At 41.3% G+C, this 13,454-nt stretch overlaps 1 protein-coding gene across 1 annotated transcript in view; it reads right to left on the minus strand.

The window, feature by feature from the left end:
- Positions 1 to 13,454, minus strand: part of LOC145397850 (uncharacterized) — a gene marked incomplete at its 5' end in the record, with an annotated part of 353,574 nt that overhangs the window by 78,520 nt on the left and 261,600 nt on the right. Inside the window, one exon of the mRNA XM_080270886.1 lies at positions 158 to 300. Coding sequence (XP_080127012.1) covers positions 158 to 300 — 143 coding nt within the window. The remainder of the gene's footprint in view (positions 1 to 157; positions 301 to 13,454) is intronic.

The following is a 13,454-nucleotide window of genomic DNA, read 5'->3' on the forward strand; positions in this document are numbered from 1 at the left end:
TAAGGAAAACATTCCCCTTGCTAAATATACATGCCCACTAATAGCAAGCATGACAGATGAAAGAATATTATATCTTCGGGCTGGAAAAATTAATCATATCGCCTGATCTTTGAACAACTTCCATTACCCTATCACATTTACCCTGACTATTCCTTACCTCACTGCCCTCTAAGAACCATTGTAGTGACGGCTGGTGTTCGCCGTGGAAGGGCTGCCGCAGTTGACACCCGACCTTGATCAGCTCTGAGGGTTCGTAGATCTCACGCGCCCCCACCAGCACGGGCGGAACCAGCGGCTCTTCTGGCGGTGGCAAGATCAGAGGAGAGTTAGATCGGAGCAGGCAACAGACGGAACAACATCACGCTCTTCAGTTGTATGATACCTCTACCTTTGTTATACCCCCTACACTATATTTTCTATCATTATCCCAGTCTGGGATACAAAAGGGATAGAACGACAATAAACTGAGGTACTGTATAACATCTAGTCCTCGTTTACATACAAGGGCGAGAGACGTCGAGAGACAACGCGAATGGGGACGAGATCGACAGGCGGAATACGTGAGTGGGATGATGACCTGTTACTCTCCGAAAACTATGTCAAAATAATTTCTAACATCAGGGTGACACAACTCCAAAATATAGCAACAAGCCAAGCCAATACACATACATTTGACATCTGGCAGTTGTTTTGGCAGTTCCAGTGTATCTCTGTTGTCATTACGCTCATTCTATCATTATACTCTGTTCACATTAACGACCTAAAATTACCAGCTCTACATCATAAAAGCAGAGGTGTAACAAGAAGAAATGTTTATTTAATGCTAGTCACGACTTAATGCTGTCGAATGTGGAGCCGTAACTCTGTTTTATCTCTCTCGCCATCACCAGCTCAAGAGAAACCATAGACTCCCTTGGCTTGGAATAAGAAGAGGAGATATGGAGAGTCATTATTCCCTTTCTTAACCACCAGACACTCAATCACGCTCACTAATTCTATAGACAGTAAAAAATCAGAGTGCTTCTTCTGTATCTTCACGACTACCGCTCTCGCACATTCCTCATTCATATCAGTTGTAAAGAATCATATTCCTCACGCCCCCACCAGGACAGGAAACGCCAGCGGATCTCCTATTAAAAAGAAAAAGAAAAACGAATTAGTTGAGTTTGTTATGGTCTGGCTGCGGAGGGTATTGAATTTGTCCTTGTCCAATGAGACACTTGGAACAGAAGACTGGCACATCCTCTCTTTATTGGTGCTTTCTTGCCTAGGAAATAATCTGAAATAATCCATTATCTCACCAGTATCAGACAACACACAATACCCATCTTCAGAAAGTGTCTGTACTCCCAGTTCGTATATCCATAGCCTCTGTTGTAAACGGCAAATGCTCTTTATGTTTATCAAAAATGTTTTCCCCAGTTACCCTATGCTTCATCAGCTCTCTCCCACGTATTTACCAATGATTTTTTTAGCACTACAGCTAGTCATACTGACCCATACATTGCTTATTCCATTCTAAACACTTCCATCTTCCTATATTCGTGTCTATCACTATAATAATCAGGTGGTTAAAAAATAATCCTTCCACCTTCAAGAAACCACATCGTCCATATGACAATCCTTTTACTCATAACAATACCCTCATCCTGCCTGCATAACTTTCTCATTAACCTTTTCATTCCTTTTCTGTACATCATGGGCTTGATGTTTTCAGACAAGTTATCTAGGCTCACCAGATATCACTAACCCTACCTTCAATTTAAGGGTCCTCCTAAGCTGTTGGCCAAATGCAAGAATTTGGCCACATTTTTATACCCTGAAGGTTTCATGGTGATAGCTGAAGCCGTTCATGAGATACAGTGGTGGTAAAGCCGGGCGATTAAAACTAGTTGACCCTTGGCAGCCATTTTGATGACCCTGACCGTGACCCCGAGTGCCCATTTTCGAACTCGGCCAAGATTTTAGCCATACCTTGATACCCTGAAGGTTTCATGTTGATACCTCAAACCATGCATAAGATATAATGGGAACACGAACACACACACACACACACACACACACACACACACACACACACGCACACACACACACACACACACACACACACACACACACACACACACACACACACACACACACACACACACACACAGAGGCAGGCAAAAACATTATCGCCCCACCTTCTAAAGGCTGGCGATGACTAGAACTCTGTAACTGTCGTGTGGACAGTCACTAGATTCCACCTACTGTTTCTTACAAATAACCTTGATCCCACTGAAGAGATTTGGTTCTTTTAAAAATGAAATGAAACAGACTCTTAGGAACTGGCCCTACAAGTTTCATTTTTAGATTACCTGCTCAGGTCCCACTGAAACCTCTGGTAGACGTGACCACCGTATCTCGTTCACTTATAATACTGATGTGACTGTTTCTGCTATTGCACGTAAAGAATTTGGATTTTATATTCTATCAGCAATGACCAATGCCAAGACACATAACTTGGGCTCTTCAGATTCCTTCCACAGCCTCTGGTTCTCCTGCAATCGTCATGAGACTCTGATGCCAGAATAATAATAATGCCAGCAAAAACAATAGTCTCCACCTATGTAGGTGGGGACTAAATACGGTATTTAAAATATATTTATGCTTTTCGAAAAGAGATTTTGCCAATCTTTTCAAGATATCTCTACGCATTTCATGAATCATTTATAATTATATACAGAATAAGGAAAGTAGCAAGCACTTTCAGACAGTTTTATCATAGTAAATGATTTGTCAAGTAGGCTGTTATAATTACCTCAGTTTAGAGCTGATTAAAGTGAGAATTCGGGATTTTTTAAAATAAACAGTGCAAAGCTGTCATCTCCCTTAGTGTCAAATGCAGTGTTAAATATTATAGTGTGTTATTTTTGCATTAATTTGTAAGATTTATATATAGCATTACGACTAAAATCTTGTATCTCTGTTGGTGCATTAATAACATAAATAAACACTATATAGTGCGTAACAATTATTTACTTGCAAATCATGAACAAATATTTTTCCAGACTGAGAGCAAGTGCATTAAGTACGGATGATGACAATGTGAGTCCACATGGTGATTCAGAATTATCTTCTTCAGAACCATGTCCGGAGCGGTGAACTTCGACACCAGTACAAGGCCCAAGCAAACCTCAAAAAAGGAGTTTGTCGACAATATACGCATAACTGCCTGAGTCTCAGTTTTACATTGACTGGATATAAAACCGCACCTCAGCCTCTGTGTTCGAACTGTGTTGAGAAGTTTTCCAATGCAAATAAGGTCCCAGTCAAGATGTCTGTCGTTAAAACATGGATATCTGGCAAGCAAGGATGTTTAATATTTTCAAAGAGTTTTGGAACAGCAGAAATTCCAACTATCATATTTTACAACACGAACCTGTCTCAGACAAGATGCAGTTTACAGATTATATCTTATCAAGTGGCTGAACTGATAGCTCAGCAGACGAAACCACATACAATAACTGGAAAAGAATTTAATTTGCTTGCCAGCTTCATGAATGTGAAAACTTTATTTGGTGACGATGCTTAGCGAGAAGTTAAAAAAATTCCGGTGGCTGATAATTCAGTTGGCAGAAGAATAGTTGATATGTCAGCTAATATAAACGTGTTTCTGAAAGTATGAACAATTCCAAACTTGCGATTCAAGTTGACGAATGGAACAACATGAGTGGAAAACCACTGTTACTTGCCTGTGTCAGATTCATTCACAATGACGAAATTGTTACACGTTTTTATGGTGCAAGGAACTAGAAAAAGATTCTAGAGGGCAAGATATTTTCCATAGCTTGTCTGACCATTTAGAACATTTTTAGAGTATATGGGATTTTGGTGTTGGATTTTGTGCAGAAGGAGTCCCATCTATGATATGGAATGCGAGAAGCTTGGAGTCAATTATTAAACAAAACAATTCAGATGTAATATCAATTTACTGTTTTTTACACGGAGAGCTGGTTTTAGATCAGGCTGCACACATCATGAACTTCAATGCAGAACCGCTAAATGTGCGGTCATTTGCTCAACCATGCAAAGACATGGACTCAGAACACCAATGCCTAATTCTGCACACTGCTGTTCGATTGCCGTTTTAAGGAAAATTTCTAAATTGCGTGTTGAGACTGAAGAACGAGTTAACAGAAATTTTGAAAGAAGAAAGGAAACCATTGTATCAACATCCAGATAACAGTGACTGGTGTGCAAAGCTGCCATAATTGGCCGATATCTTTTCTCGGTAGAATCTGCTCAGCACCAGTATCCAAGGCTGCAACGATAATATCCTCATGACCAGACTACAGACAAACTAGCTTCATTAAAAAAAATGTTTCAGCTCTGGCTTGGAAAAGCGATGTAACACAGCTTCAAAACGTTCCTACTGATAAATAGTTATAAAACAAGCAATGAACTGCACGGTCTCATGCAGGAACATCATAAAACACTGTTGTATGAGGAGACTTGGGACGTTTCACCTGATTTGTGGTCGAGTCTCTCCCTCAGAAAGAATTCAATAAATCTCCCGTGGCAGGGTCAATGGAGCAGGAGAAATGTTCTGACATGCAAGCCATTCATTGGTGACTAAGACAAAGATAATATATTGAAAGGACTGCAGGTCAACTCCACACCTTTCACTCATATGTTGCCATATACTGAGAGGCAATTTCCACAGCAGTGACACCTGTGGTGCGGTATTATCTGTCGGTCATATCCTGCACTGTCAATGATTTGTTCATGAACATGTTTCACTTATAAAGAAGTGGTGCCGAGCGAAAAAAAAAAAAAAAACTCCACCAACAGCAGTTATTCTATTGCTGTTAAATACTTAATCGTTACAGTCATCTATCGTCAGTACACAAAGACTAAGGTAGTGGCATAAATGTTTTCAAGTTACACCCTCTGAAAATCCCTGATCTTGTGCTTGATCTTTCAAGGTCACCCAAGGTCAAAGGTCATGGTGCCAAATGAAAGCCCATATGAGACTTTCTATACCTTGACAATAGTAAATACCGGTATATCTGTCTTCAACAAGTTTCGAGTTATAGCTCCCGAAATATCCGTGACCTTGAGTTTGAACTTTCAAGGTTACTTAAGGTCAAAGGTCATGGTACTAATTAAAAACCCATACGGGACCTCCTGTATGATGATAATAGTGTCTCTATCTTCAACGAGTTTCGAGTTATGGCCCCCTGAATATTCGTGATCTTGAACTTGACCTTTCAAGATCACTCAAGATCAAAGGTCTTGGTGTCAAATGAAAGCCCATATTACGAGTTCCTGCATGTTCTTGATCGTAAGTATATCTTCAGTCAGTTTCAAGTTACAGCCCTTTGAAAATCCGTGACCTTGATTTTGACCTTTCACTGTCACTTGATTACTAAAAAATTTAATAATTTTCTTTTGGGACCAGTGCCCAAATATCCTGAAAGTTTCATGTAATTTCATTAGCCGTTTTTTCGTAATGTTGCCAACAAACAATGAAACAAACAAAGAAACAAACATAGAAAATCGATCAAAAACAATACCTTAATAACTGTGGTGCAGCAGATGTCTCCTTCACCCTTTCCACCATCCAGGGTGATGGGAATATTGCTATGACAGATAAATTGAGGAGCTTTCTTGAGGGAGACCAGACTGATCAGAATGGTGACTTATATTTTGTGGTTATGGTTTTATCGACTGTAAATATGTATATATATATTATATAACTGGGGTTGACAGTTGACATATTGGAAAAAGATCCTGCATCTGACTGATCTGTTTCTTATATTGATGTCCCCAACATTAAACCACGTACAGTACCTCGCCTGACAGTTATCAATTGATGAGTGCAAATGTGCCTTATAGAAAAACACTGGGCATTCTCAGTCGATGGTGTTCTGTTGGACGTGGTACTTTCTGTAATTATGTACATGAGTTCCATCTTAAACTGGGCCGCCAGGTGATGTATACAGTTCTAGACCCCCTGGTTCTATGACATATATTGATGTCCCTTACATTTAACCATACTTCTTGAACGAGTCAGCAGGTGATGAGTGCAGATATGTAATATAGTGAGGCATTATATATGTGCAGTAGATGGTGTTCTCTCGTTCAAGGTATTTTTCACATCAGTGTAGGTTTAGCTATTTGAATCTGTAGAATTTAATATAGGTTAGCAATTTTTCTGTTTATTAATTGAAGGATATTAGATTAGGTTTCCATTTTTTTCTTTTTTTGTTCTAAATTCTGAAAGAAATGAAAAAAAATAGAAAGAAAAAGGAAATATATATAATTTAATAAATATATACAGTACAAATGTGTATTTATAAATAAATAATTATATATATATATATATATATATATATATATATATATATATATATATATATATATATATATATATATATATATATATATGGAGCCTCTCTGATACAGTGGCAGAGTGTGCGTCTCACGCTGGTGGACGTGGGTTTGCCTCCCGTCAGAGTTGTAAAAACTTTGGGAAGCGTTCACTGAACCACTTACTGCTTTGGCGGACGTAAGGGGTACTGTGGTTGCACCAGTGTCGCATACTAGTATGCTTGCAACCAGTCGGCTTAAGGCTGGCCGATAACACTTGGTTCACAGACTACACACACATCCAAAGCCACTCCAACATTACATTTACGCTCACAAGCACATCTCACCCTACATACAGTCTCTGTTAGACAGCCTAAGGCACTGGGTAGAGATACGGAGGCTGTATCGTCCCTGCTTCAGTATGGGTAGGCCGGTCGTGCAGTGGACACTCAATGGCTGACGATGATAATGGTGATTATATATATATATATATATATATATATATATATATATATATATATATATATATATATATATATATATATATATATATATATATATATATATATATATATATATATATATATATATATATATATATATATATATATATATATATATATATATATATATATATATATATATATATATATATATATATATATATATATATATATATATATGAGGTACAGTGGTAAAGTGTGCGTTTTCGTGCACTGGAGAGCGAAGGTTCGCTCCCCGCCAGGGTAAAAAACTTTGGGAGCGTTCTCCTGGCCGCGTACTGCTTGGTGGACATCAGGGGTGCTGTGGTTGAACCAGTGTCGCATTCTATAAACTATGCTTGCACCCAGTCGGCTAGCGCGGGCCGATTACACTTGGTTCACAGACTACACACACATCCAAAGCCACTCCAACACTACAATTACACTCACAAGCACTTCACACCCTACATACAGTCTCTACCAGACAGCCTAAGCCACTTCGTAGAGATACATTGGCTGTATCGTCCCCACTTCGGTTCGGAAAGGCCGGTCCTGCAGTGGATACTCAAACGGCTGATGAATATATATATATATATATATATATATATATATATATATATATATATATATATATATATATATATATTGCCTTAATGACCAGGTGCTTCGGCCCCAGTGATCTATGACAAAAAATAAAAAATAAAAATGTCTCCTGTCTAATGTTTTACGTGTCCCGTCTTCTTTTAGTTCGTATACCTCTCCTTGACTTAATTAGAAAAGAAATAGCTTAATGATCTTCCAAAGCTTCCAGTTCACTGCCCTACTAAATAGCATCGGTAAAGATACAATACTATTTGAAAATAGTGTTAAGAAATACTTCTCAGTAATGCGGCCAGAAATAAAACATAATACACACATAGATGCACATACATACACAAACACACAGGAAAATCTCTCTCTCTCTCTCTCTCTCTCTCTCTCTCTCTCTAACACACTCACAGGCGTCCGCAGCCACATGTTTATTTGCTTGTTTGCGCGGGCTGTGCTGGTATTTGCATAATACATACGTACTTCCACGAGGCATCTACACTACTCTTCTCTCTCTGTCTCTCTCTCTCTCTTGGCGGCGCACGAACATGGGCAGAAAAGTTACAATCAACACTACCACCATATCGCTCAGGCCATTACTATCTACAACGAGACCATAACACACACACACACACACACACACACACACACACACACACACACACACACACACACACACACACACACACACAGAAAGAGAGAGAGTCTGTTGGTGGCCTAGTAAGGAGGTTAGCTGGGAAGTGTCTAGTCCAGAGTTTGATTCCTACTGATCCATGGACAAATTTGTAATTTTTAATCCCATTATTAAAGTGTTCCTTGCTCTCCTGAATCATACACATCTAATATATCGTGTCTTTTCAAAGCATGAGGACACAACTGCAGAGCCTAATCATTCTAAACAGATACCTAATGTTTCTTGGTCTCACTTTTCCTTCCAGGGTAAGATCATATGGAATATAACTTCCTGTCAGTCGTTCCTATGAAATTTACATTACAGCTTTTCTATGTTGCTTAGGAGTCCTTCTCATTATCTCCTGCTGTCTTCGACTGAGGGGATTGGGTAGTGGATGGGAACCTTCTGCCTTGCTACCCTTGTCTTCGATTCTTAGAAAGGTCATGCTAGTCATTGCTGTTACAAGAGATGACCTAAAAAGGACCAAATGTTGTGCTTTATTCTGTACTCCTTTATGCTCTACCATCCAGAAGCTCCAACCGTATCAAATAACACCCCCATAAGTACCATGTCAGATATGAATTTAACATTACTAACGCATCAAAACATAGATAGTGGCTATTTGCGAATCGGTTGAGAGATAGCCTGCTGTCCTAATGGACCCAGGTTCGAATCCCTGCTGAAACAGGGAACAGTTTAAGGATTTGGATATCATATAGCTGACTTTAATGAACTACCAGAAAGCTCACCGACCTGTCGTACAAGTACCTTCGCTAATACCAATATACCAGTCCTGAATGAGACAGTCTTAGCATGTACACAATATGGACAGTGGGTACTAGCGCGGAAGTGGTGACATGTGGAGGTGTATGGTATGTAGGAGGACTACTGGGCCTTGGGAAACTAGCTGTGAGGTCCATACTTACAGTCGGACACATGAAAAAAAAAAAAGTTCAACATGTGAGGGATCAAAAAATAAAGCCTCTGTGTTTCGCACTTGAACTACAAAGACATGCAGAGCAACAGTTATTAATGCACGGTATAGGCATTGACAGGTCAAGAACACTATGAGAGAAATTACAGTCGTCCACTGAGTACCCTGTCACGAATCAATTCGCGACATTTCCTTTTTGTGAGAAGCCACGAACTATTAGTGGAAAACTCACTGTGTATCGCTCAGTTAACCGTTTCTCTCTCCATTTCGGGGTATACTTTCCAAATCATTCGTCACTTTCAAAAGTGACCGATTTAATGCACGCCACTAAGTGCGCTACTGAGCGATACAATTGTTTCTTTATCGTTCGCCTCTGCTTGCATAAACCGTTAGCCACGCCTTCTTTTGGTGGCTTGTCGTCCTGCCTATGCATTATTTGAATTCAGTCGAGTGTTTGCTGTGACGGAGACAGGACCTGTGCAGCAGTGCGAGAGGTCAGCTAGTACCCAAACTCCACTTACAGTTTCTCCAAGCTCCCACCTTTAGTTCTCCAGCTTTGGGTGATACATAGTATTCATCGACTGGTATTTCTTTTGTGTATTTTGTAGTTTTAAGAGCTTAGTTAAGGTGTTTTTCCCTAGGCGTAAGTATTTAGCTTTTGTGAGAGTGAGTGAGTGCGTCTCATTTAATTGATTTGAATTGTAACGTTAAATTTATTTTTTTGTGATTAATAAATTTAACAGTTCCTTTCTTGAGCTTAATGTAAGTAAACTCTTGTTTCATTTAATCCAAATTAAGCTTATTTTCCATATAGCTCCTAGCTTGCATAAACATTTACTATTCATAACTAGTACTTAGACCAGTCTTGTTGTATTAACTTAATATCCGTTGTGCCACCTAGGAGTTAATGCACCAGCAAGGACCTGATATTGTTATTAGTATTAGTTATTTATTGTCAAGGGTGAAGTAACTTTCTCCAGAGGCTAACAGTACAGTAATTCAGCAATTGTGAGTAATTAGTCTCTGCTGTGTACTGTGGAGAAAGTTTATAAATTCTCGTTCTCAGAGAGTCGTGCGAAGAAGCCGCGTAAAGTAATCATTGCTTGATGTAGCAAGACAATCATTGTCTCTGCTCTTCAATATTATTGAATATTATTATCAATTTAAATAATATTTAACCATTTATATCAAAATTACCGTGATATTATAAGAACTCCGTGACAATTGGCGACCTCATTCCAGGATATTAACTCCTAGCTCTAAAGCTATTCACGAGATAGTGCTCACTCATTCATATTTAGGTATTTATAATTAAAGTTTATAGGCACAAGTTTACTGGTGTTTACCGTTAATTTAGCAAGTGAGTTTTTGCTTTATCAATCCATAGAGTACTTAACTCGTTTATTTTTGGTAACGCCAGACGATTTTATTCGCTCCTGGAAAGTCGCCGTACCCATTGTGTTTATTATTGAGTCTTCCCAGTCATTTACATTTTTGATTTATTCTTTGCCAGTTAACTGGATAAGACTGGTCACCACTAGCTTGCGTCTGTACTCTTTACTTGTGTCATTAGTATTCGTCGCTAAGCAGTCAGTACTCAGTTTCGGTTTACTTAATAAATTAGCGCCATGGCTACTACTGTATTTTTACAGGAAGCCAAAGATATGGGTCTTTCGGACCCAACCGAAATTAAAGAGTATATACTCTCACGACATAATCAGGAGCAGCAGCGCGAGAATGATGCCCGTGAAGAGCGTAAGGTTCAGCGCGAATATGAGCGAGAACAGCGTGCATATGAACAAGAGCAGCGTGAGAAAGAGCGCGAATACGAGCGGGAACAACGGGAATACGAGCGAGAACAGCGTGAGGAACGAGACAAAGAACGAGAACATGAACTTGAAGTGCTGAAGCTCAAGCGAGATTCCTTGGCTTCAGACACATCTGGTGCAGTTGGTCCAAGCTCCACGAGCGTTCTTCCTGCACATGTCCTGGCGACCCCACGCATCAAGCTTCCTTCATACAAGGAAAGCGAGCGAATCGAGCCGTACATAGCTCGTTTTGAGGACATGGCAGACATGTATCAACTGGATGAGGCAGCTAAGCGGATCCAATTTCTTAGTTTATTTGAGGGCCCTGCCCTCGATATTCTCCACAGAATTCGTGGAGACAATCTCACATATGAGATGATGAAAGCTGCACTCATTAAGGCGTATGGTCTCACAGTAGACGACGCCAAAGTTCAGTTCATGCGAGCTCGTCTCCAAGACAAGGAGACAGCTGTTCAGTTCCTTGATCGTCTCACAGCTTACTTAAATGAGTGGATGGAGAAAGATGAAACTCCTTCCACGCGTGAGGGATAATTGACCTTATGCTGCGTACACAGCTAGAGAGGTCGTGGCCTGCTGAGCTCATAGCACAGCTTAAGATCTGCCAGGTGAAAGATGCCAGCCAAATGGCAGAGAAGGCTGACGCATTCTTTACTGCATACGGGTATCAAGCTCGTAAGCAAAACACCTGGAGCAGAAAAGATACTGCTAAGTCTGGGAAGCCGTCTCAGACTGAATCCCAGCACCAAGGCCGTTCTCAGAATAATGGCCAAGGTCCAAAACCGCAGTGGAAGGACCAGGGGCAAAACACTCAGAAACCTGAGTGGAAGCGGTACAACAAGCACCCCAACCAGCAGCAGTTTCCCAAGCATCAGCAGCAATACAAAGACAAGCCACGTAACCCTCAGTCAGGTCAATTAGTGTATCGGAGGCAGGAGGCAAATGCAGCCTTTATTCCACAAGTACCCGGTGGTGCCATCTCTACCAGTACAGGTACTTCCCAACACTTTACAAGTCCCCCTCCGACCATGAACTCTCCTCAGACACCTAGTTCCCAGGGCGCCACGTTTGCTGCATCGGTTGTTCCGCAGTCTCATGAATGACTGGCTGCTACCTCCTCAGACCCTTCCACCAGCAACACTGCCTTTCTTGTTCAGCCAGGGTCTGTGGGAGGTGTTTCTGTAAATGTCCTGAGGGACAATGGTTCCTCAGGTTGCTCTGTTAAGCAGAGTTTAGTTCGGCCTGATGAGTATACAGGTCGACAGATCCAAGTTAGACTTATTGATGGATCAGTGAGATTGTTCCCTGAGGCACGTATCCAGGTGGCGTCTCCATTTTTCACTGGCTTGACAGCTGCAGTTGTCATGCCAGAACCTTTATTTGACCTCATCTTAGGCAACATACCTGGCATCAAAAATAGTTGTGCCGTAGATGTTGCTACTCAGACTTCGGCTGCTGCGATAACACGAGCCATGGCCAAGGCTCCAAATCGCGTCACTCCGTTGACCGTCGCAACGCCGCAAGATCTGATTCGTAGTCAAGATGTTGTCCAAGAGCAACAGACTGACTCGACACTTGCCTCAGTGCGCAAGAAGCTGGAGGGTAAAGTGATCAAGTATTCACGGGGAGGTCAAGCCGGGTTCCTTCGTAAGCGAGGACGGCTGTACCGTGAGTCACAGACACCCCAGGGTGAGGTTCGACTGCAGTTTGTCGTTCCTGCAAAGTATCGCCGAGCAGTGTTTGAATTAGGTCACTGTTCAGCGATGGGAGGTCACATGGGTCAAAAGAAGACCTCTGACCGCATCCATGCTGACTTTTTCTGGCCAGGAATGGGACGGGAAATAACGAGGCTTGTACGTTCCTGTGATGTGTGTCAGCGTACCACTGACCGAGGACGTGTCCGTCCTGCGCCATTGAAGCCAATGCCCATAATCTCTGAACCGTTCGAGAGAGTAGCAGTTGACATAGTTGGGCCAATCTGTCCTAGGGCTAGTGATGGATCAAAGTATATCCTCACTATAGTTGATTTCAGCACACGGTGGCCTGAAGCCGTGGCCCTTAAGAATATAGAGGCCGTCACTGTTGCTGAGGCATTAATTGAAGTGTTCTGTCGTGTAGGTATCCCTAAGGAGGTCTTAAGCGACCGGGGTTCGCAGTTCACTTCGGCAATGATGAACGAAACGTTCAGGTTGCTGTCCATTCGAGGCTTACGAACTACGCCGTATCATCCCATGTGTAACGGGTTGTGTGAGAGGTTCAATGGAACTCTCAAGAAGATGTTGAGGCGCATGACCGCCGAACAGCCAAAGGAATGGCCGCGGTTCATTGCTCCTCTTCTATTTGCTTATCGAGAAGCCCCACAGCATTCATTGAAATTCTCACCCTTTGAACTGGTGTATGGGAGGTCGGTCCGGGGCCCACTTCAAGTCCTTCGTGAGTTATGGGATGATGAAGAACCCGACCCTGAAGTCAAGACCACCTACACCTACGTCCTTGATTTGGCTGACCGCCTCCAGTCGACGTGCGAGTTAGCCAAGGAAGAACTGATCAAGGCGCGTGAAGTTCAAAAGGCTTATTACGATAAGAAGGCAAAGCTT

The sequence above is a fragment of the Coenobita brevimanus genome, chromosome 43 (genome assembly GCF_032717465.1).
Source record: "Coenobita brevimanus isolate Jiangsu-jjx chromosome 43, ASM3271746v2, whole genome shotgun sequence".
Classification (NCBI taxonomy): domain Eukaryota; kingdom Metazoa; phylum Arthropoda; class Malacostraca; order Decapoda; family Coenobitidae; genus Coenobita; species Coenobita brevimanus.